Source organism: Pan paniscus, chromosome 8 (assembly GCF_029289425.2).
Source record: "Pan paniscus chromosome 8, NHGRI_mPanPan1-v2.0_pri, whole genome shotgun sequence".
NCBI lineage: Eukaryota > Metazoa > Chordata > Mammalia > Primates > Hominidae > Pan > Pan paniscus.
Genome location: NC_073257.2, coordinates 40,385,576 through 40,409,446, shown reverse-complemented (window position 1 = coordinate 40,409,446; position 23,871 = coordinate 40,385,576). Strand labels below are relative to the sequence as shown.

Here is a 23,871-nt window from a genome sequence, read left to right as displayed (position 1 = left end):
GGGCGGGCAAACGCGTCGCTCACCAGGGCCGCCTCCTCTCCCCATGTCCCAGCGCCCGGCAGAATGGCGGGAAGGTGAGGCACAAGCGGCAGGCCCTGCAAGACATGGCGCGACCCCTCAAGCAGTGGCTTTACAAGCACCGTGACAACCCGTACCCCACCAAGACCGAGAAGATACTCTTGGCCCTCGGCTCGCAGATGACGCTAGTGCAGGTAATCAGGACCCATTAACACCCTGATCCGTTTTCCCGCAAGGGGCTGAAGAGCGGGAACGCTTAGAGTTCGTGTGGCTCTCCACGTGGCGCTTCTACCTGGAGAGGGATGGAGCCGAGCTGTGGGAGTTTCTGAATTACCTCTCACCCTCATCCCTCAGTTCAGTGCAGATGCTCCGTGCAGGAAAGAATGCAGGATGCGCTGTCAGGTAGGGAAGTGAAAAGTAAACTGCAGACTTACGAGAAGGTTCAACATTAGTGAGCATCAGAATCGCCTGGAGAGCTTAAAACACGAATCGCTAGGCCCCACCTCCGAGTTTCGGATTCAGCAGGTCTGGGGTGAGACCATCATTTGCATCTCTTACAAGGCCCCAGGTGTTACTGAAGCAGAGGCTAGGGAGGAACCCCACTTTGAGAACCACGCAGTGTGACGCTCCATATTAAGGCCCAGTATTAAAGCTCAGGTACAGAGTAACTTTCAAAATTACCATTACTGACAGCTAGGAGTAGGGGATAGAAAGATAAGAAATGGTGTTTGGATCAACAACCCCCCCCCACACACACACTTATTTATTATTATTTTTTAATAGGAAGCATCCTAAACATTAGCTGCAATCCACAGCATTTTGCTCCTGATGCTTTTCTGCTGGGCTTAAGGAGAGGAGGCAGATTTCAGATGGTTGGGTTACTTTGCCAAGTGTAGAGAAATGGTGCAAAGTTTGTGTGTTCTTTGGTGAACAACGTTACTTTACATTTGACTAGCTTTTCAAAACTGAATCTTACTGTTCACAAAACCACGATGTTGTAGGCAGTTACTATCAGAATTTTACACTTCACATAATCAAGACTTGGGGCAGTTGTGTCAGTAAGAGACAGAGGCCTGGAAATAAATAATTCCAGATCAAATGCTCTTCCCGTCATGTCACAATTTTTTAAAATAAATACGGTGGCTTGAACTTTTTTACATGCAAATAGGCAAATTTATTCAGAAAGAAGAGGAGGAGGAGCTACATCAGGTGAAAAGTTTTGCACATTGCGGTAGCATTACCTGATTGTGAAAATTTGGCCATTCCACTAAATTTACAGTAAGCAGGAACTCCAAAAAGAAAAAAGGAACTAGTAGATAAAATAAAGATTGCTTTCCAGAGTATTTAAAATTTCCCTTTAGGAATTACTGGAAAGTTTGACAAGGCATGAAAGTTGACTTATTGTCAGGCTATCAATACTAGAATACGTAATTTCTGCTTATTTTCAGAATATAATTATATACAAAAACATCTGTTTTCTTTCATATTATCAGGCAATGGTATTAATAGTGATTTGCTGCAGCAGTGGAGGGGAAAATTAATTTAGTGTTCTTGGCTTAATATCTGTTTAACATAAAACTATGAATCTTTTAGCAATTTACCAAAGTAGTTTTGAAATAAATTATTCCAGTCAGAAAAACCTGACTTATGAAAATAAATAACCTATGTTGAAATTTCAGTTTAAATAAGTATGCTACTTATTTTTAAAATACACTAATTTATAGAGTTATCTGAATATTTCACAGTGATGTCAGCAATGAAACACTAGGTTATTTTGGCCGATTATAGAGCTTCATATTTAATAGAGGCTATTCTTTCATATAGAAAACAAAAGAACATTGATGACATATTTTAGGACATTTTTAAATTATGAAGTAGCATTTGTCATTAGGAGAGCCATTTAAACTTTCTTATGTAGTGGTTTTTGTTGAGCTGCAATACAAGTAGTTATAATTTTAAATTATTTGCCACCTGTAATGATAGTTCAAATACAAATAAAAATGCTTTTTACATTTAGATCTTGGTAAGGCTATTACATTTTTAAAATATGCTTTACATGAAATTTTCATTCAAAACACTTTTTTTCTCTTACACTAGTGCTCAGAAAATAAAAATGCACAGAAATATGTAATTTTAAGTGGGGTAAGATAATTTTTATAATAATAAATGACAACTGTATAATGATTTCAAATTTTATTATTAATGAAGCTGGTTTCTGAAACTTTAAAGTGATAAATGGAAAAAATAAAAATGTATAGAATTACCAACGGATCTTATGGCTGATCCTATGGCTGATCATTGTTCAAATGCTATAGAAATACACTCTGTACTCTCAAAATATAAACAGCTTTATTGTGGAATAGTATAAAATGGTATGTGATTGGGGTTTGTATTATTGCAGGATATAGAACTTATCAAGGAATAATGAGTAGATGTTAATGCTTCCTCCTCTAATAATGAAAGTCTCATATTCCTGTGATATGTCCACATACGATTTGTTAAAACTGCTATGTTCCTAGATTCTGTCTCCTCTGTTGACATAACTCTGTTTTTGCTTGGTATTGAGTGTGCCTGCTGACATATATATGCCATTATCAGCTACAAGGCTTATAATAACGTTAAATATTCAACAAAATCTCAGATCAGTCCTTATTCATTATTCCAAGTGTTATATTACATGGTGTGGAAATGAAGTGCTCAATATTTCAGTTGAATAGCTCAGAAGTTCGTTAATTCAGTGTGTTCAAACATGGACAGATGCCAGTTTATCCCTTTGGGTGTACTATAACAATTGCTCTGTCAACATGATGAATGTAAACACCTTTGTTAAAGTAGGATGAATATTATTTAGTTTTCCCTCCCAGCTTCTAGATGTTTGGCCTTCTAATCTTTCACTATAAAATATGGGAGATAGATAGATAGATACTGATATAAATCATAATTATATAAATTAGTCATATCTAACTATCTCCCATATTTTATAGTGAAAGCTTAGAGGCCCAAACATCTATACATATATACACATATAGCATTCAGTTTGACATTAAAATTCTGTTCCAGAACCTATCCTTGGTTAAGGAGACCTGTTTCATGTAAAATACAATTTGAAGAGAATATGAACGACAACCCGAAGGAATCCATAGTAGATTAAAAGTGGAAAATTTGAACCGATATTTTTACCTTCAGTGAAACAGATGGAATTTGCATTAATTCATCCAGAAAGAAATGCAAAACAAGTATATGCAAATTTGTTAACTAACTATTTGCTGTTTGCAGGACCTACTGCAAATACACATTAAAGACCTTGGAGTGTATCTAGCTGTTAAGTTGTACTGAAAAAACAAAAAAACAAAAAACCCCAGCAGAATATATATATTACCAGATTGGGTGGTGGTCAATTTATGAAATCAGTTTTGAAACAGTCTATAGTAGACATCAGCAAACCTTTCTGGAAAATCACCTAATGTGTAACTATTATAATATGGTTAAAAAAAAGACTACGAGTATATAAAACTTAAAAGAGATATGACTCCTATACACGAAAAGTTAGTTAATCCCCTATGACATTTAAATCATTTAAATGTTCCTCCATTTTTGTCTGTTAGAAGGGTAGTGTATTACTTTTTTTAAAAATTAGAAGGCCATTGCATTTTCATTATAAGAAGAGTTTCATAAGAATTGGATTTTACACTGTACTATGTGTGGTTGCTGTGTGAAGATTCAAGGTTAGTTAAGATTTAAGGTTAGTCTGAATTATATCCCATTGAGTAAAGAAAGTTACAAAAATGTTTTGGAGTTGGATTCTAGTAAATATGAATGATCTAGGGGAAGTTGCAGGCTGTACTCTGTGTGTGAAAGGAGCAAAGAAGGACGAAAACACTCTTGCCGGAGACAGTACTGGTCAACAGAGGGAGGTTAGTACCTAGTATAAAGGAAATTAACATTGCTGTAGGGGAACTTGGGGTGTATTCACCCATCTTAATTTTTAGAGCTAGCAAGGATATTAGGAACCATCAAATCCATTTTAGAGATGAAGGATTCAAAGTTCAGAAAAGTTGAATAATTTATCCAAATTCACACAGCATGTTTTTGGCAAATTCAGAACAGGAAGCCAGGCCCTCTTCCACTGTATGGTGATTATGGGATAACAGGACATTTATGAGGATTTGAAGAAGTGAAGTGACTAAATCAAAATGGTGCATCAATTCTTGAATTTGATGATACTTGCTAAGATCCATTTAAGAGAACAGAATGGAAGACAGGGAAGTTAGAAGAGAAATGTTTTCAAATTCCCAGCTAGTAGTATGGCTGGATAAAGTAGTTGGATGAAGATTTTGGCAGTGAGTTGAAGAATCCAAGGGAGTTTGAGAAATTTCTTGAAGAAAGGGATCAGGCTCCTTGTGCTTCCACAGCTAATGTTCACCAGTGTATCCCAGTTAATTATGTGTAGTTCTTTTCCGCTAGTCCTTCCGGGAGTGCAGAAGACAAAGCTTATTCATTCCTAGGACTTAAAACCATGGCTAAAGTACAATAGTCACTCAATAATTTTGTTGTCTGTCTGTAGAGAATGGGAAGGACTGAGAATTTGAAGTCAGACTGAATCTTAGTAATAGTAACATAGCTTAGCAGGAAGAAGCATTGGTGAAGACTGACTTCTGAAATGCCACAGTGAGATAATATGTCATTGCATATAAATTTGAAAGGATAACTATCATTGCTTCAGGTACAAAGAAGACAATATTGACTATATTGAATATTAAATACATATGGGAAACCCACCATGTGTTTACCCATGAGGACAGGGAGAAAAAGTATAATTTGAGATTTTTTTTTAAGTAGAATAATAAGGACTTGAGTAATGCACAAAAAATGTGTATTTATAGTATAAATCTAGAAAAAAAAAGTAGAAATTTCCAGTGCAAACATTGCCACACAAACCATTATAGTAATCTGGCCTTTCTTCAAAGCCTAGCTTAAATTCCTCAGTTTGGTCATGTTCTGGACCAAACTGGCAGAAAGATTTAATTCTCTTCCCATGTTTCATTCTTTTAAAGGCAAGTATTGCCCTTTTGAGTTTCTAAAAATCTATGCACTGATGATAACCTGGTATTTTAGAAGAAATTTCAAGTATCAAATCCAGTAACATCTTAAAAAAAAAAAAGAATGGAAGTAGCTTTTCTTTGTCTTGAAATATTTCTTTCTTTGCCTTCACCTATTTGTCTAAGAAACATTTGACTTTTGGCTTAAAGTGAGGAGTTCTTTGGTTTATTTTCCCCCTCTTCACCCATGGTTCTACCTCTGTTTTGCTAACGCCTCTTTTGGAAGCGAACAGATCCCACTTTTTTCATCTCTAATGGTTTCCAAAGCTTGGCCCTTGACCCTGCTTTCACTCTCTCTACTCTTGCAACTTTGGCTATTACCTCTGTGCCTTTTCCTCTTGAATTTGCTCATCCCCTCCCTTCAATCTCAGATACCACTTTTATTTTCTTACCAGACATGTCACCAGTATTAGCACCTCAAACTAGACATTGCCCAAGCCAAACACATCATTTTATCCTCAGAAAGTTTCATCTCCTTCCCCAAATGCACTACCCTTCTCTTGGTTCCACAGGCTTGATGACTCAAGGTCATCTTTAACTCTTCCCTCTTCTTCAACCCCTACAATTTCTGTGGAATTTCACTTCTATTTGTTCCTGTGTCCTCTTTATTGGGAATGCACTTCCCTTCCCTCTTGACCTGACCTATTCTGGACTTTCTTCAAAGGCTCACTTAACTTCCTCAGAAAGGCTGGTGTCATATATGAAAGTAACCCCTCTTTCCTTTGGACTCGTATCATTTTAATGTCTTGTATGCCATTCATCACATTCTTTCTTATACTAGTTATTTGTATACCCTCCTACTTCTCTTACTGGACTTTTACTAAAATTTTTTGATGTCAGGGCCTTTTCATTTTTCCTTATTCCACAAATACACTAAATGCTCAGTGTCTGTAGTAAGCAACATGTTTGTCAAATGAATGAATGGATGCGAATGTCCGGTATTCTTATGTCCTGAGAATATTTAATGATCAGAGGTGCTGAGAGAGGCTTAGCTCCTTTATGAGAAAATAATCGCACCATGGATAATGTTTTTAAGTTTTGTTAATTGAAAAATAATACCGTTTTAGGTGTCAAATTGGTTTGCTAATGCAAGACGTCGGCTTAAGAATACCGTTCGACAGCCAGATTTAAGCTGGGCTTTGAGAATAAAGTTATACAACAAGTATGTTCAAGGCAATGCTGAACGGCTTAGCGTAAGCAGTGATGACTCATGTTCTGAAGGTTTGTTAATATTTTTATTTTGCTTTCTTTGTTTTGCTTCTACTAGCAAGTTCACCATAATTGCTATTTTTAAGGTTGCTCTCACAAAATATGATGGTGCCTTAACGGTTCTTTTTTATTGCATGAAGTAACTTCATCTTTATAATACTATAAATGACCAAAGGAATGATGGCCATTTCCTCTTGTTTATAGATATACCATGTGTCAGAATAACATATTCAGTGAAATTCATTAAAATTAAAATACCATAAGCGAGAGATGACATAAATATTTGCTTTCATTGCCTAAAAATTGATCTTGACTATCAAAGATAATTTTATATACTTTAAATATATTTCCTTTATATATTTTTAAGGATTAAATAGAAGAGTTGGGTGGCTGGGGGAAAGTATGCATACCATCCTACTTAGTGATACTGTTCCACTTTAGATGGAGAAAATCCTCCAAGAACCCACATGAACGAAGGGGGCTATAATACCCCAGTTCACCATCCTGTGATTAAAAGTGAGAATTCGGTCATCAAAGCGGGAGTGAGGCCAGAGTCACGGGCCAGTGAGGACTACGTGGCACCCCCCAAATACAAGAGCAGCTTGTTGAACCGTTACCTTAATGACTCTTTGAGACATGTCATGGCCACGAACACTACCATGATGGGAAAAACAAGGCAAAGAAACCACTCGGGATCTTTTAGCTCCAATGAATTTGAGGAAGAATTAGTGTCTCCATCGTCATCAGAAACCGAAGGCAACTTTGTCTATCGCACAGGTAAGCCCGTGCTTTCTGTAGTAATTCCTGCGATACCTGTTTAAAGCACAATTAAAACTGCATCAGAGGGATTTATTTTAACAGGTATAAAGGCATCAGATTATTCACATATTGCCCATAATTCAGTTTTAAAGCTTTCGTTTTGTTTAGAATTGCCAATGGATACATTTGTTAGTAGATTATGGTCTTACTGAGAAATTTTCAGTTTTCATATTAAAGACAGGAAGTTTTATTCTTTTTATATTTTTTAATTTTAATTTTTTAATATTTTCATTTTGTTTTTATGCAAAAATTAACTCAAGATGGAGGAATTTTCATTCTTTATAATAATTTTAATCTTCATAATAACAATGTTTAGGGGGGTGTATACTGGCTTTTATGAATAATTTATAATAGAGGATAGTGCCAGATTGTGGCCAGTCCTGCAAATACTTTGTATTTTATCTTTTCTGTTAAATGCTTTGATTGCTAAATAGTGATGGTAAATGAAAACAAATTAATAGGGTGTCAAGCTTTTGTGAAAGAAAGGTATAGGTCTGGCTTCCATTGCTCTGGAAATTTTACTCTCATTCCTGAAAAGCATAAGCAGGGATGAAAAATAGCTTTTAAAATTTTACTTTCCTTCCAGAAATAAAGGATCGATTCCTACCTGTCCAAAACTTTCAGATGGAGTAGTAGGTTTGGTAAAAATTTCTATCTTGACTTCAGTTCCCAGAGAGGTTTGCTCTTAAGAAGTGTATGAGGTGACTTTGGAACAAGGAATATGCATGACCAACATCTGGTGTAGACAGAGTCTGGGTCCTGAAAATGTCAGCAAATGAGATTTAGAATATTAGAGCTGGAAATAATCTCAGAAAAAATCTAGACCAGGCACATTACATCACAGATAAGAAAACCCAGACCAAGAACACATAGTAGGTACTCTCCTCCAGATCTCTGAATCTGCACAAGAGATAGGAAGAACATCACTACTATAATCACTATTATTATCCCTACTACTACCAATCATGTATAGAGTAATTATGGTATACTAGGCCCTATGATATAAACTATACACATTTTACTACATCTTTTCTTCATAATATCAAGAAGCTTGGTCCATGAACAGTAGGGCTTTATTAAGAAATCTAAAGTTGCTCTGTTAATGTACCCTTTAGATCATTTCACCAGCAATCTGATTTTCAAACGTCTACAAATATATATGAGACAAATGATCTACAAAGATTCAGAGAAAATAGCAATACATTTCTAAAGACTTAAATCAACCTCATTTTCTCTTTGCATCACCAACTCCAACAATAAAAACAAACTCCAAACAATCAAAATTACAGAAATTGTCTTGTAAATAATAATTGGGTCTAGGAAGAAGAAAAAATAAAAGAAAATTTGGCCAATAATGAAAATGAAGCGGGCAAGGTGGCTCACAACTGTAATCCCAACACTTTGGGAGGCAGAGGCAAGAGGATTCCGTGAACCCAGGAGTTTGAGACAAGCCTGGGCAATATGGTGAGACCCCCATTGCTACAAATTTTTTTTTTTAATTACCCATGCATGGTGGTGCATACCTGCAGTCCCATCTACTTGGGAGGCTGAGGTGGGAGGACTGCTTGAGCCCAGGAGATCAAGGCTGCAGTGAGCCGTGATCATGCCACTGCACACCAGCCTGAGGAACAGAGGGAGACCCTGTTGCAAAAGAAAATGAAGACACTACATATTAACATCTGACTATTGTGACCAGAGAAGAGCTTGAAAGTAATTCAGAGTTTTATGAATGTTTATTTTTAGAGACAGGGAAAGAAATCACATTGTTCAAACAGATAATTGAAAAATAAAATAAAATAAAAAAAGGTCAAATGGGAAGCTGAAAAATAAATAAGAGTTGACTCTTTTAAAACAATAATAAATTAAACAAGCAAAAATCGACACAAATTAAAATTGGAAATTACAAAGGAAGGAAACAACAATCAATAAACAGTTATTAAACAAAAAAGGTTTTAAAAAATTATGATGAAGTACTATGCACAGTTGTTTGGCAATATACTATGTGTAAATGTGTATTTAATAAATTGGCATTCTCCACACAAATTAAAAGTTCATAAACAGGAAAAGTTTTAAATGGCCAATAACTCGGGAAAAATTAAGATTTTTAGTCAATCCAATTCCCAAAACACATGACTTAATACATCCATTTCTTTTCAAACTTTGAAGAAGTAATTAATGCTCGTGTTTTATACATTTTTCTGGAACATATAAAAAATATCAATTTTTAAAAAAATGTAAACATTATCCTACTCCCAAATCAGATTAAGACTGCATAAAAGTCAAGATCTTTCTTTATAATACTGATACTATGAAAATACTTGAGAAATATTTATAATGTAATATTGAAAAACAATTCAAAATTGTGGAAACACTATAATACAGTTATGACAGTACAAATGTGCATAGACAAATACAAAAAAATGACAAATACATTAATTTTAATGAGACAGAGTAATTGGTAATTGGTAATCTTTTATTTTAAAATATTTTTCTTATAAAATTTTTAACATTGCCTGGTAAAAACATTGATTAGATGCCTACGCAATTTTCCCAGTGTGGTGAGTCTTCTGAAAATGCGTGCTCTTTTCAAAAGTGACAAAATATAAAGCCAGAGTGAATAGCATGCCTGTAGAGTTGATTCTTTTCAAAGTTAAATATCTCGGTGGCTTATTTTTATTAAAGCATTCCAAAGGCACTTGGTCCATAGTATGGACTATTCATTTGCCAAATTCTATTTTTAAATAAAAGCCTATTTTTTTTTTTTTTAGTTATGCAAGCAATGAGAAAGCAACCTAGACATGTAAACTTCTGGTTTTACATGTGTGTGCATCAACTTAAAAAGGGCAGACTAAATGATTTGTTTTTATGGTTGGAGAATTAAGAAAGGCTGGTGGCCTAAGACTGATCTGCTAGGTTTCAGGTCAAAACAATCAATGGCTGTCTTTGGTGGGAATTGAGTGACAGCGATGCTGCAATTGTAGCTGGGTTACCAGGCATGTATAAATAGTAAAACAGGGGATTTCAAGAAATACTTTCTGAGCAACTGCTATGGTTTTCTCTGGCATATAACCTTCTTCTGAATTCTTTCTATTCCATCTGGTTATATCTTTCTTTCCTCACCTAAATAGAAATTTTCTAAGTCTGTATTAACACCCCCTCCCCCAGTGCTACAGTAGTACAAAGATTTTGAACTTTCAAATTTTTTAAAAGAACACTTCACAATTTATTTGTTTTTGTTACAATTTATTGCTGAGGAACTTTTCTTTTTTCTTTTTCTTTTTTTTTTTTTTTTTTTGAGATGGAGTCTTGCTCTGTCGCTCAGGCTGGAGTGCAGTGGCACGATCTTGGTTCACTGCAACCTCCGCCTCCCAAGTTCAAGCAATTCTCCTGCCTCAGCCCCCTGAATAGTTGGGATTACAGGTGCATGCCACCACATTGGGCTAATTTTTTGTATTTTTAGTAGAGACGGGGTTTCACCGTGTTAGCCAGGATAGTCTCAATCTCCTGACCTCGTGATCTGCCAGGCTCAGCCTCCCAAAGTGCTGGGATTACAGGCGTGAGCCACCATGCCCGACTGCCAAGGAACTTTATCCATTTATTCATCCATTTTTGTTAGAGTAGCTGTCTTGTGATGAGTTTTATTAAATATATGGAATCAAATAGCCAATTGAGGCCGGGCATGGTGACTCACACCTGTAATCCCTGCACTTTGGGAGGCCGAGGCAGGCAGATCACCTGAAATTAGGAGTTCGAGACCAGCCTGGCCAATATGGTGAAACACCGTCTCCACTAATAATACAAAAATTAGCTGAGCATGGTGGGAGGCGCCTCTAATCCCAGCTACTCGGGAGGCTGAGGTACGAGAATCGCTTGAATCCAGGAGGCAGAGGTTGCAGTGAGCTGAGATTGTACCACTGCACTCCAGCCTGGGTGACAGAGTGAAATTGTGTCTCAAAAAAAAAAAAAAAGCCAGTTGAAAGTTGGTGTGAGAAAGGATAGTGTATCACTGAATTTTACTTCACTTATTTTTATTAAATTCTAGGGGGCAGAATCTTGTAGATTATAAAGTAGTAATCCTAATTGAAGATATTACTAGAAACATCAAAGCAAATGCAAACATATTTTTATTGATTTTACATAGACATTATTTCTCTGTAATCCACAGTCTTTGGCTTCATGCCAGGGTCATAGCAGGCTCTCACTACAAATGGGTTGAAACATTTTTGACAGCAGTAATTTTGCCATTGCAATTGATCAGAGTTATTAAGGTCATTGCATCTAAATGTAATTAATACTCAAAGGAAATTTAGTCACTCAGTGTCATCTGTTGAATTAAGTCATCTAAATTAAAATTATAATTTGTTTTTATCATGTGAGCTTAGCGAATGGTAATTTTCAGATGTTTGACTGAGTGAATTTCCTTACAAACTGATGTCCAAGCCTCTAGCCCCCAGGTGGTCTGCTCTCTCTGCTCTCTGTGGTGCCAGGATAAGGACCCCTGGTGTAATATCCACCTCCATTCCTATTGAACCAGGGCTCAGATTCTCCAGATGGAACCGTTTTTGCCGCCTTACAGAGTGGGTTCTCACTGGAACCTTTTCTAACTTGAATTAGACTTTGACTTTACCCTCAGAACCAAGCCTATGGAATTTCTTTCTCTACTGAAGGAGGAAAGAGGATTCTAAGAAAGAGTAAATCAGGCAAGTCTTGAAATAAAACCTGTGGAGTTCCCCTCTTGTTTTGCTCGACTTGAGGACAAGCCCTTGTTGCATTTTTCCCTTTCACAGATCACAGATGATCAGTTTATAAAGGCCTAGTGCTGGCCAAGAGCGGTGGCTCACGCCTGTAATCCCAGCACTTTGGGAAGCCGAGGCCAGTGGATCATCAGAGGTCAGGAGTTCGAGACCAGTCTAGTCAATACGGTGAAACCCCATCTCTACTAAAAATAAAAAAAAATTAACTAGGCATGGTGGAGCGCGCCTGTGATCCCAGCTACTACAGGGAGAGAGGCAGGGGGATCACTTGAACCTGGGAGGTGGTGGAGGTTGCACTGAGCCTAGATCACGAGATCATGCCACTGCACTCCAGTCTGGGCAATAGAATGAGACTCTGTCGCAAAAAAAAAAAAAAAAAAAAAAAAAGGCCTAGTGCATTAGAATGTTTGCTCTATGAGCCCCATGGCTCTGTCAGCATATACTTTATAAATTTATCCTGCTCCCAAGAGTTTGAATGTTTAAACTTCATTTTGTTACACTCTCTAAAATCCCTCTTAATTAGACACATCTGGTATAAAGCAAAGCATCTAGGCAGATAGGAGTGTTTTCTATGTTAGTATGAATTAATCGGGCTAACTTCCCATCTGCTTGATGGAGGTGAATATCCCTGGGAAGAAATGAAGATTTTGATTGAGAGAAAAAAGAAGTCGTTTATTGGTGCATGGGACACTCTGGGAGGTAGTATCCATTTGGATGTCCTGCTGCGGTTGGAGACATGGAACAAAACGAAAGAACAAGCCATTTTGGTTACTGGGGAAAGAGGAACAAGGACGTAGAAAGTTTGGGAGGATAACAAGTCCAACTGCCATCTCCAAACCTTTTTTCTTGGCTCATAATGACCCTCAGGGGAGAAAATGTTCTTTTTTCTTTTTCTCTCTCTTCCTGCACACTGTGTACCTTAAAATTTAAGCTGGTATCAGTAGTAAAATCTAGATATGCTCATGAGTTCAATAAACCATTGGATCTGCCTGGGCTTTAAGCTTAATTTATGACATAGTTTCTTTGAAGAAAGGTACTCTGTTCTAAACAACCAATGTAACAAGGACCCTTCTGGGACACAGTCCATTGGTATATGAGGTGCTGCTCCTATGTGCATTCATTCCACATGCAAAAATGACAATTAAGAGCCACTCCATGAAAGCTCTGGCTTAGACTCACTGGAGCCCTGTGTTTGGTGCTGGTCACTCTATCCATGAAACCGTATTTAAACGAACCAGAAGAAAGGTTTAAAAAGATGCCTTGGCAGATCTTTTTGAGCAGTGAATATTCCCCCTGACAATATCTGTTTCCTTCATTTCAGCTTTTGTTTTGGGGGGTAGCTTAAAAAAGTCTTACGGCGGCATCAAGAGCCATCTGTGTTAAGGGCCCTGTGTGAGTGCCTCGGTGCACACGCACGGTTTCTCTTTTGGGCTTTTGTTGACCAGTAAGTCTACCTCGGATACTTATTTTCTTATTTTATTTCCCTTTCTGTGCTGTCACTTTCTTGGTTTTAGTGAAAGAATTAAGCTTTGCCTTTTTTGGATTATTCCAGACATTCTTTTCCTGGCATGCAAATGACTGTTGATGTACTCCAGCAGAGAATAATAAAAGCCTCTATCACCAGTCCAGCGAGTGACATTTAAAGGATATTTGAAAGGTTGTCCAATTCCTTGTTTTGTACCTTACCTAACAAAGGCCATTTGGGAATGAGGTATTTCACATAAGTCCAATTTCCAGATAGCAGAAATTTAAGGACCAATTTAAAAAATAGAGAATTTTCTTCTCTTCTAAACTTACACTATTCAGCACAGCTTTGGAGAGGTACTTTAATAATCTTTCTATTCTCTAAATGTCCTCTTCCTTGTATTTCTTATATACTGTTCCACCCTTTCAAATCAGTACCCTCAGGGTTAATCACAATCGGAAACTTGCCCCTCACTCCTTTGAATAAAGAGCCTTGTCTTCCTGACAGCCTTTTTAAAAGGGAACTTTTCTAATTACTTATTTCTAAGCAGAATCTTTTAAAATGAGATTTATACAAATGCTGACCCTTTGAATATGCATGGGATTGCTATAGAATTATAAAAACTTAAGCACTATTCGGAATACCATAGATTCTTAGTAAACATTTATGAGTGATGATTGTAGCAAAACACATTGACATGGATTCTTTCTGAAGTTCAAATTAATTTGCTGTTTGAAAATTACATTTCTTTCTGGCTTCACTTTCAAAAATTCAAATGCAATTGTACCAGGGTTTCACCCATTGTGAAGAACTGAGAGATTAATGGCAGACAAGAAAAGAAAAAAGAAATGTTGGCAACATGAGCTGTGTGCTGGCTCCTTCAGGGGTGGCTTTCCATTCACTTTTCTCTGTTATTTGGTATCACGTGAGAGCCCGAAAAATCCTACGTGTAGATAGATGCTGAGACTCGCGCTATCATACTATATAGCTTATCAACAAATCGAAAGTATGAGGCAGTTTAGCCTAGAAACTGTACAGATATTTTAGGGTTGTGTTTGCTTCTGACATTTTTGTCCTTTTACGTTGTGGTACCTAAAAAATGTAGCAACACTGATTTCATATTTGGCTGAATGTGGGCAAATTGTTTTCCGAAATGCAGTCGCATCCTATCTCTTTCATTTGGTACTGGCTCTCACTGCCTTGTATATATTAAAAGCTCCTGGAGGCCCTGAAATGGTGCTGTATTAATTTTTATAATTCCCCTAGTGCTTATTACCGTGTCTTTCACGTATTTACTCTATAAATGTTTCTTCAGTGAATGAATTCGTGTTTTGATGATTTAGTGTGTCTGCTCCTTAAATCATGAAAAACATTTAAATTTACTTAAGTATATGTTGATCTGTGTCTGTGAACAGAACAAGAGGAAGGGTCCTGAATAAGTTTGAATTGGTTTAAAAAAAGTTTTAAAAAGAGGAAAAATGTAAAGTAAAAAAAAAAAAATTAAACAATGAAGCTGAAAACAATGAAATGTTTAAGAGAGTCAAAAGAAAAACATAGAGTAAAATGAAACTAAATCGATTTTCAAGTAAAAGAGTGACTTCCAGAGAGATGCAAGGATGAAAAATGGAAAAATTTAGAGAGTTTAAAAAAAATCCACCAAAGAATAAAAAGCACAGCCGACAGACAAATAAAAACAAATGGAGCTTTTACAAATTTGACTTCACTAAGTAATGGGATTTATTGTTTACCTAGTAGCATACATAGCCTTGGAGGTGAGACTTAAGAAATAAAGCACAGATCTAAACCCATTCATTTAAACCCTGCGGCATGCCACCTTTACTGTCAGGGTTGACAAGAACCCTAAGTCAAAGTTGTGACTTTTTAAGAATGACTATTTTTAGCTGCATATGAGAATAGGAGAAAGTCCATACAGAAATTTTATACTTTCTCTCTCCTCCATGTGCAAGAGCAAAGATCCCATACATTTTTGATATTTTCCTGTTAAGAACAAGTTTACCAACGTTAAGTTTTGATCTTACAAAGGCATTCTCTGTATTTTGGCATTATGGTTCTACTGATATTTATCAGCAAATTGATCATAATTGACTTTCTGATACTCAATGCATTTCAGACTTGCTTCAGTGGTCAGTCACATCCCGGGGCAGCTTCACAGAAGTGCTTGTTCATGTCACTATATTTAAGACTGTGTCAGTATTTCCATTAAGAGACTTTCTCATTCCCTAGGGCTTCTAAATAAGTCGTAAAAAATCAAGCCAAACTCAAAGCTGGCATAAAGGGGTCCTTTTCTTTCTTCTCCTATGTATAAGGAATATAAGCACGTAACTCCCATTAATTCTATATTTAGTTAGGTTTGTAAATGCTTTATACACTGACGAGACCAAATATGATCCAATGATGCTTCTGTGGCCTAAGATTAAAAAGAATTTCAAGAAGTTTTTACTGTCTATGAAAATAACAAGACATTCTAATTAATGAATATAGAAGTGGTTTCTTTTCTCCCTTCTTTTTTTTTTTGTTAGTTGCAGTTAGTTTTTTCCTTTCTGCCTCCCTACTTTGTTTCTAAAATTAAGAAGGTATTTTTCTGTGTTAAAATTTCTCTTGTTGATGTAACAGAATTTTTACACAGGGTAAATATGTGCTTTCTTCCAGTCCAGAGTTTTGGTACTTTTAATTTTGGAAGCCTGGTTTCTTGTTTTCCATTATAAATGATATCATTTATAATTGTGAGTTTTGAGGAAGTGAAAAAATATAATAATAAATGTGTTCACTTTGCCCAATTTCCTTCACAAAATTTGAATATTTTTCTCAGTTTTCAGTTTAAATGAAGGGTGGTGTGTTTAAATAACAGCTGCGTAATGAACTTTTTCTCTCTTTCCTCTTTGACAGCTTCCGTTACCCAATTTCTCTGTTTCATTGTACTAAAGAAGTAAATAGACAGGGATTTTTGTAAATCCAGCAATCAGCTTTTAAAGGATCTTCCAGATCAATCCCTTATTTTTCAGGTTAGGAAATTGCTTTAACCTCTATACAAGTCCCTGAAAATGTTCACTTTTGGCTATGAGTTTCTCTGTTGCTTGGAGATGTGATCCTGATCCTTTGTACAGCAAGTCTAACGGTTTTTGGCAGCTTCAGGTACTTAAATGACTTTTACTTAAAAAATACTTAAATCATTAGTGTTGAACTTTTGAGAACTTGGAGTATGTGTGTGTGCATTTCTAAAAGTTTCTCTCTTTAAATAGCTAGAGTGGAAAGGTTTTTACACAAGTTGATATTATAAATTGTGGGTTGTAATAGCCATACAGTACCTACGGATCATCTTTGGTTATTATGGGAAATAGAAATGGTTTGCAGAAGATCCCACACCATTAATACTGGTGGCCAAAGGTTTCTGCGGGGTGTGTGTGTGTGTGTGTGTGTGTGTGTGTGTGTGTGTGTAGGTAGTAGTAGTAGTAGCAGTAATAGAAATCGAACATAGTTGGAAAAACAAGGTCGCTTTTGAAGACGATCGGTGGCATCTCTCCTCTGCCTTGTACATAACACTGGAGACATTGAAGTTATTACCAGGAAGTGGCCAGAAACAATTTGAGGGATGACAACCCAGTTTGAAAGTGGTTTTGAGGAGATAGATTAGTCTCAGTTTGAAGCAGCAACACCACTCTAATTTTAACAGTTTGGAGTCTTCCCCAAAGTGAGTCAGTAACTGTTTTTCCAAGCCCAGTAGGAGGTGCTACAGGGTGAAATTCACTTTTAGCATTTGCTCAGGTCACACAACCAAACAAAGCAAAGTTGAAGTTTAGACTTCACAGGCTCATGGTTTTGGGCAGCACCTTAGCAGTGGCCATGATTCTCTTAAGCACTTTTTTCATGTCTTCCGGAATTGCTGGACTGCAGATAGGGGTAAAAACTGCCACTTGCCCACTGACTTCAGTACTTTTGAGTATCTTTGACACAGTGATGAAGATGTACATCTTTTACACACTGTGTTCACTTTTTGGTCCTATTACACACACATACACACAATTTTATTTTTTGTGTGTGTGTTGTTTTTGTTTTAAATGAAAATTTTGATCAGTTTTCATTTAAATAAAGAGAACATTTTTTACAATGTGATTTAGAGAGGAATATTTTAGTAACACAAAATTAAAATGGAAAAACAGAACTCAAATGAAAATGAAACCTTTTAAAATGCTGAAAGGTGGTCAGAGACAACCATTCACAAAGTGATATTTCCAAGAAACAGCTTGCTCCTTAAGTTTTCACATAGTTGCCTGTGTATTAAGAACTGATAGTCCTTTCAGCTGAGCCAGTCTCAGGTGATGGTGAACAAATCTCCCAGTATGGCAGAGACATTTCAAGTAAGAATGCCCTGTTCTGCCAAGACAGTCATGATACTAAAATGTACCCTTTTGCTAAGGGCCAAAATTCAGAGTCTCTCCTCCCAGTTTCTACACTGATGTAGACAACAGATGCACAAAAAGGCAAAGTGGTATGTCACATGGCTTCAGAGCAAGAGGATGGCTATCTGGCAAGGGAGAGAATTCCTTAAATGTTACTGGGGCTTACATTTCTAAACATAAAATTCCTAGCCAGAAGCTATTTGGTGCCAAGTGTCTTTGCTGTGATGCCTGAGCCTAGCAGGAAGCTGGATGGTTGCAATATTGTGGCTGGCTGTTGGAATCCACACAGCCTTTGCTAATTTGCAACCAAGATTGAGTGATATGATTGTTTTCCATTTTTTTCTTATTGTTGTTCTGGTTGCATCTGATCTTGCTATATTTGCTTCTCCTAGAATTCTCTTCTGAGCTGCTAAATCTATCCAGATGGGTCAAGGAGTTTCTTCATAACCTTGTCACTAGTGCAACTGGTCTTGTTTTAGTTTTGACGGTGTCTCCTGGGTTCATTTATTTTAGACCTTTTTAGAAATATGGCACTAATTCATATTTATGCAGCAACCCATGGGGACTCTAGCTTATCTAACTGTGCACTTTTTTTCTTTCAACTGTGTACTTTTTTCTTTCAGAAAATTTTGTATGTATATTTTTTTCTTAAAATGTGCTTGGAAAAGTATAAGCATAAATCATCTGGAATAGTAATTCTCAACTATCTTGAAAGGTGTGCAAGGACTATTTCATGGTTACTATGATTGAAGCAGTAAAATTTAGTTTATAGTTACAATAACTTTCCTCTCATTAGGAAAATATAAAAAAAAGCTCAACTTTATGATTTCACGACATATTACCAACCCTTAAATTCCATTCTAATCCCCACCCCCTAACACACACAGACTCAGTGAAATGCTCATAGGAAGCTCAGAGAAGAACCGTAGAGGCTTATGACCCGTCTGTGCTATGTTTGACCTCACGTTGTCTCTCAGATGCTTTCATTAAAATGACAGCATAAAGGTCTGGGTAGAGGCTGGGTTGAAGGAATACACATCAAATGTATATTTTGATTATAGTAAAGTTCCCACTCCTTCAACTGTGATTTGGAAAATGACTTTGTAGGGCCCCAGTTTTCTCTCTAACCAACCTCCTTACCTACACGAAATTATCCACTTGTAGATGAGACCACAGGAAGCTATAATGTGGACAGAGCAGAGAGCAATGCCTTAGAAATCAGCAGCTCTGTGTTTTGGCCAGATCTGTTAGCAACTGGGTATGTGTTTTAAGGCAAGTCCCTTTATTAATCATGGCTTTCGTTCCTTTAGCTGTAAAACAAAGATGTATGACAAGATAATCCATAAGTACCTTACACCTCTGACAGCATGCAATTCTGTGCAATGCACAGGGAGACAAGGAAGCCCACAGTTTATAGAAAGTCATAGCTAAATGCATATCGCAATGTCTCTATTAGAACAGAACTTGGGCTCTGAGCCACAAGACAGGGACATTGCAAAGGAGCATTGGGGAGCATGGCACCAGTAAACCTCCCTGGTGACAGGTAAAGGACTCTGCCCAGTGGGGTGTTGGGCTCTGAGCATGGGGTAGGAGGCCAAGAGGGTAGATGTCACGTGTTTACATCTGGCAATGCTTGCCTTATGTCGTGTGTCATTTTTAGGAGATCTCTCCCAAGATTATAGAAGTATGCTATATTTTAACTTTTCTGATAATTTTTATCAGAAGTATATTTTCTGACGTTTTTATTATTTTAAGTACATATTATATACTTATAATCTACCTACAATTTATTTTTGTAAATTATATGAGATCATGATCAGACTACTTTTTTCTCCACCAAAGGAACAGCCAATTGTCCCAACACATTTTACTGAATACTTCTACCTTTCCTTATTGATTTGAAATGCTACCCCCATTATATACTGACTTCCTTTATATGTATGCCTATTTCTGGACTCTATTGTATTCTATCAAACTTAAACATATATTAATAGCATGACATTTGATTTCCTTTTTATTTTAAGTTCTGGGATACATGTGCAGGATTTGAAGATTTGTTACATAGGTAAACGTGTGCCGTGGTGGTTTGCTGCACCTGTCAACCCCTCACCTAGGTATTAAGTCCAACGTGCTTTAGCTATTTTTCCTGATGCTTTCCCTCCCCTTGATCTCCCCATGACAGTCCCTAGTGTGTGTTGTTACCCTCCCTATGTCCACATGTTCTCATTATTCAGCTCCCACTTATAAGAGAGAACATGCTGTGTTTGGTTTTCTGTTCCTGCATTAGTTTGCCAAGGCTAATGGCTTCCAGCTCCATGCGTGTCCCTGCAAAGGACATTATCGCATTTCTTTTTATGGGTGCATAGTATTCCATGGTGTATATGTACCACATTTCCTTTATCCAGTCTATCATTGATGGGCATTTGGGTTGGTTCCATGTGTTTCCTACTGTGAACAGAATAGCGTACCATTTTCATGAGTGTAGTTTTATTGTCCATTTTGATGTATGACAGGGTATGTCTACTTCCATTTTTTTTTCAAAATATTCTCATCTAGGTCCTTGAATTTATTGTTCTAGTAGAACTTTAAGTTTGATAATTCTATTTTAAAAACTCTTGTTAGAAGTTAATTTGGGATTTCATTGACTTTAAATGTTAGGTTGGAGAATATTTTTGTCCATGATATTTATATCAGATCTTCCCACTGAGGACATGGCAGATTTCTCCATTTATTCTGGTCATCTTTTTAGTTTTTATAGTTTTCCTTACGTAGGGTTGGGATATTTCTCATTAGGTTAATTTCTGGATTTTTATTTGTTGTTCTTATTGTTTCTATTGCAGATGAGTTCTTTTCAATAATAGCTATAATGGATATATGGGAAAGCTGTTGCGTTTTGTATATTTTTCTTATATCTAGTTCCATTGTTCAAGTACACAAGTATCTCATCTTCAGATAGTAAGTTTTGTGAATTTACTCTCCTTCTCTTTCCCTTCCTTCCTCTCTCCATTTATTGCATCATGTTGGCCAGGTCCTACAAAACATCATTGACTCACAGCAGTAATAACACACATTAATGAGAATTTGTCTCATATTTTACCATAGAGTATAATGTTTGCAGAAGGTTTCTGGTGTAATCACTTTATTGAGTTAAGGCATTCTCTTTCCATTCCTAGATTATTTAATAAGATATCTCCCCAACCACACACTTAACTGAATAGGTCATTGCATTTACAACAAACTGCTGTATCTATAGTTTTTAAGATTGTCATCTAGTTGTCCTCTTTTAATCTATTTAAGTTATTTACAGTAGTACATTTCCTAATGCTTAATCATCCTTGAATTCTTGGGAAAGTTTTTATTCCATATCAATATAATATTCTTTTAATATATTTCTGGATTCACTTTATTAACATTATTTAATAATTTTGCATCAAAATTCTTAACTGAGATTTGTCTTTAGCTTTCTTTTTTTTTTTTTCCTAATGGTCTCCTTGCACAGTTTTAGTATTAGAGTTATGTTAGGCTTATTGAATGAGCTGGAATGTATTTTATCTTTTTCTATGCTAGGAAATTTTAAATAAAGTTAGCATTAGCTCTTCCTGATGCCTTGAAAGTTTAAAAGAATTCACTTGTGAAAGGATCTTAGCCTGAGATTCCTTGGTTCTCTACTTTTCCTCTTATGTTTCTCATCTTTCTCCTCCATTTTCTGAACAGTTTTAGCTTTATCTTCTAGATTACTATTAATAATTTGGTCTTTAACTTTTCCCCCATTCATACTTTAATCAATTTTTTTCTCTCTCTCTTTTTTTTTTTTTTTTTTTTTTGAGACTCTGTTGCCCAGGCTGGAGTGCAGTGGCACAATCATAGCTCACATCAGCCTCAAACTCCTGGGCTCAAACAATCCTCCTACCTTGGGCCTCGAGAGTAGCTGGGATTACAGGCATGTGCCACCATGCCCAGCTAATTTTTAAATTTTTTTGTTGAGATGGGAGTCTTACTATGTTGCCCAGGCTGCTCTCAAACTCATGGCCTCAAGCAGTCCTGCTACCTTGGTCTTCCAAAGTTCTGAGATTGACAGATGGGAGCCAACATGCCTGGCCCTATAAATCAATTTTCCTACTGCAGTTTTTCTTTTAAGTTTGGTGTCTTATTTTTATTCTCCAAGAACATCTTTTTTTTCTTATCACTCCTTTGTCATAGCAGCTATGATCCCTGTAGAGATCAGAAGTTACTAGAATCTCTACTCTGTACCTCTTAATGGCCTTAAAGCCTTTTCTAGGAACCCCCCTTAGACAGGTCCCCTAACATATTTAAAGAGCATTTGTAGCAGCTTTATCCTGGGGTTAGATGACCCAGAAAGCTCTCTGTGGACTCAGAGAGGAAGAAGAGGTATGCCCTAGCTCTTCTGACAGCTGTCTCGTAACTGATAATTTTCTTGATTCCCCTGGTAGGCTACTTATTCTTTGTGAACTGTGCACTTGGAACATCTGTGCCCTGTTGGGAGAAGCAGCTCACACTCTCCACGGTCTTGCCCTCCACCTGTTTTGAGTTGTGGTTCCCAGTTTGGATTTCCCCACCAACTTGATGCCATATGTATTTTCCTTTCCATGAATTTCTCAACTTTTCTGACTTGGCAATGGTACCTTTTATTGTTTTTGAGACCCATTAAGCATGTATTTGTTTTCAAATTTACATTTTGCAATTTAATGAGATTTCGAGAGAGAAATTAATAAAGCTTATTCAGTACCCCCTCTTAAAGGGTAATTCTATAACATAGACTTTTAGCAAATGATTTTATGGTAAAAGATGTTTTCCTTACTTCTGAGAGTTTTTATGGAGAATTTGCACACATTCAAAGTTAAGCATAGATTCTGAATATCAACGAATAATAAATACAGAGTAACTGTGCACACAATGGAGCAGTGGGAATTGTTGCAACATTCCTGGTAGGTTTCATGTACAAAAACATGATGCATTGTGATAGGTAAGACTTCCTGAACTACGGTGCTTGAATAAAGAGATAAATATAATTTAGTTAAATAAAAAAAGCCATAATTATAATAATATGATATATTATTACTTGGCAGTTGTGCACCTAATCTGTACTGTACTTTTGAAATGTGACTGGAGTCCAAGTGGATACTATTTTACTATGTCGTTAAGCTTGTAGCACACTAGACCTGACTTTTCTTTTTGTCTTTCCAGTGGAAAACTTAGGTTCTTTGAGTGAGGACTCCTGGGATTTTTTAAAGTAAAAACAAGGAGCTAAGAATTCCACTCCTCCTTGCCAATATTTCCTTCAAGCAAAATTATTGATTAATGGAGCATTAAATATCATATGCTTCATATTGCTTTTTTACCCTTTTGTACTTGGGTTATTTTAATAATTTTCGCTAGTGCTACAAATGTAATTGACTAAAATTATACATCAAAATAAAACAAAACCATGGGAGGGAAAAGATTATCATATTTTGAAAACATATCAATAAAGTACATATTTAAATTTGCATATTTGGCTTATTGTGAAAATGTCAAAATAGTTTTGCTTTCCTCTAATACCTTCATTATTATTTCTTCTTTTTCTTCTTCTTCTTCTTAGTAATAATACAGTGTATTGTCTTTGCTTAGCGCTTTAGATTCTTCGTTGGTTTGTTTGACTGTGAATGAGCTGACTGAGTATTTCACCATACTTCTATGTCCCTGAGCAGTGGTGAACTGACCACAGAATATTTTTCTGTGAGTTTTCTTTCTTCCTTCAGGAATAAGTTTGATTGTTCATCTGTCAGCAGGAGGAAACTATGATGCTTACACAGTAACGAATTTAAAATAAGCCACTGTTCCCAAGATCTTTCCAAGAGCAGCAAGCTTTCAGTGGAGTAACTAATATTTCTAGAGTCCTTTGCTTGCAGGGCACTTATCGTCATTGTGTTAGGCAGTCCCTGTTATGCTGCATGGGTCTTTCCCTGAATTATAGAGCTAGTTCTCTGGTTCATCCTTTAAGGTGCTAAAATCACTCTGATGAGGTCGAATTTTACATGTTATCACTAGTTGATCTCGCCACTGGGCAAAAATCATAAACAGCAAATATC

At 36.5% G+C, this 23,871-nt stretch overlaps 1 protein-coding gene across 5 annotated transcripts in view; it reads left to right on the top strand.

Moving 5' to 3' along the window:
* Positions 1-23,871, top strand: part of MKX (mohawk homeobox) — a 79,209-nt gene that overhangs the window by 10,581 nt on the left and 44,757 nt on the right. For all 5 annotated transcript variants that reach the window (XM_034930192.3, XM_003821433.5, XM_034930190.3 and 2 more), the window contains exons 3-5: positions 53-212; positions 6,185-6,338; positions 6,768-7,103. In XM_034930192.3, the coding sequence (XP_034786083.1) occupies positions 53-212; positions 6,185-6,338; positions 6,768-7,103 (650 nt within the window). The remainder of the gene's footprint in view (positions 1-52; positions 213-6,184; positions 6,339-6,767; positions 7,104-23,871) is intronic.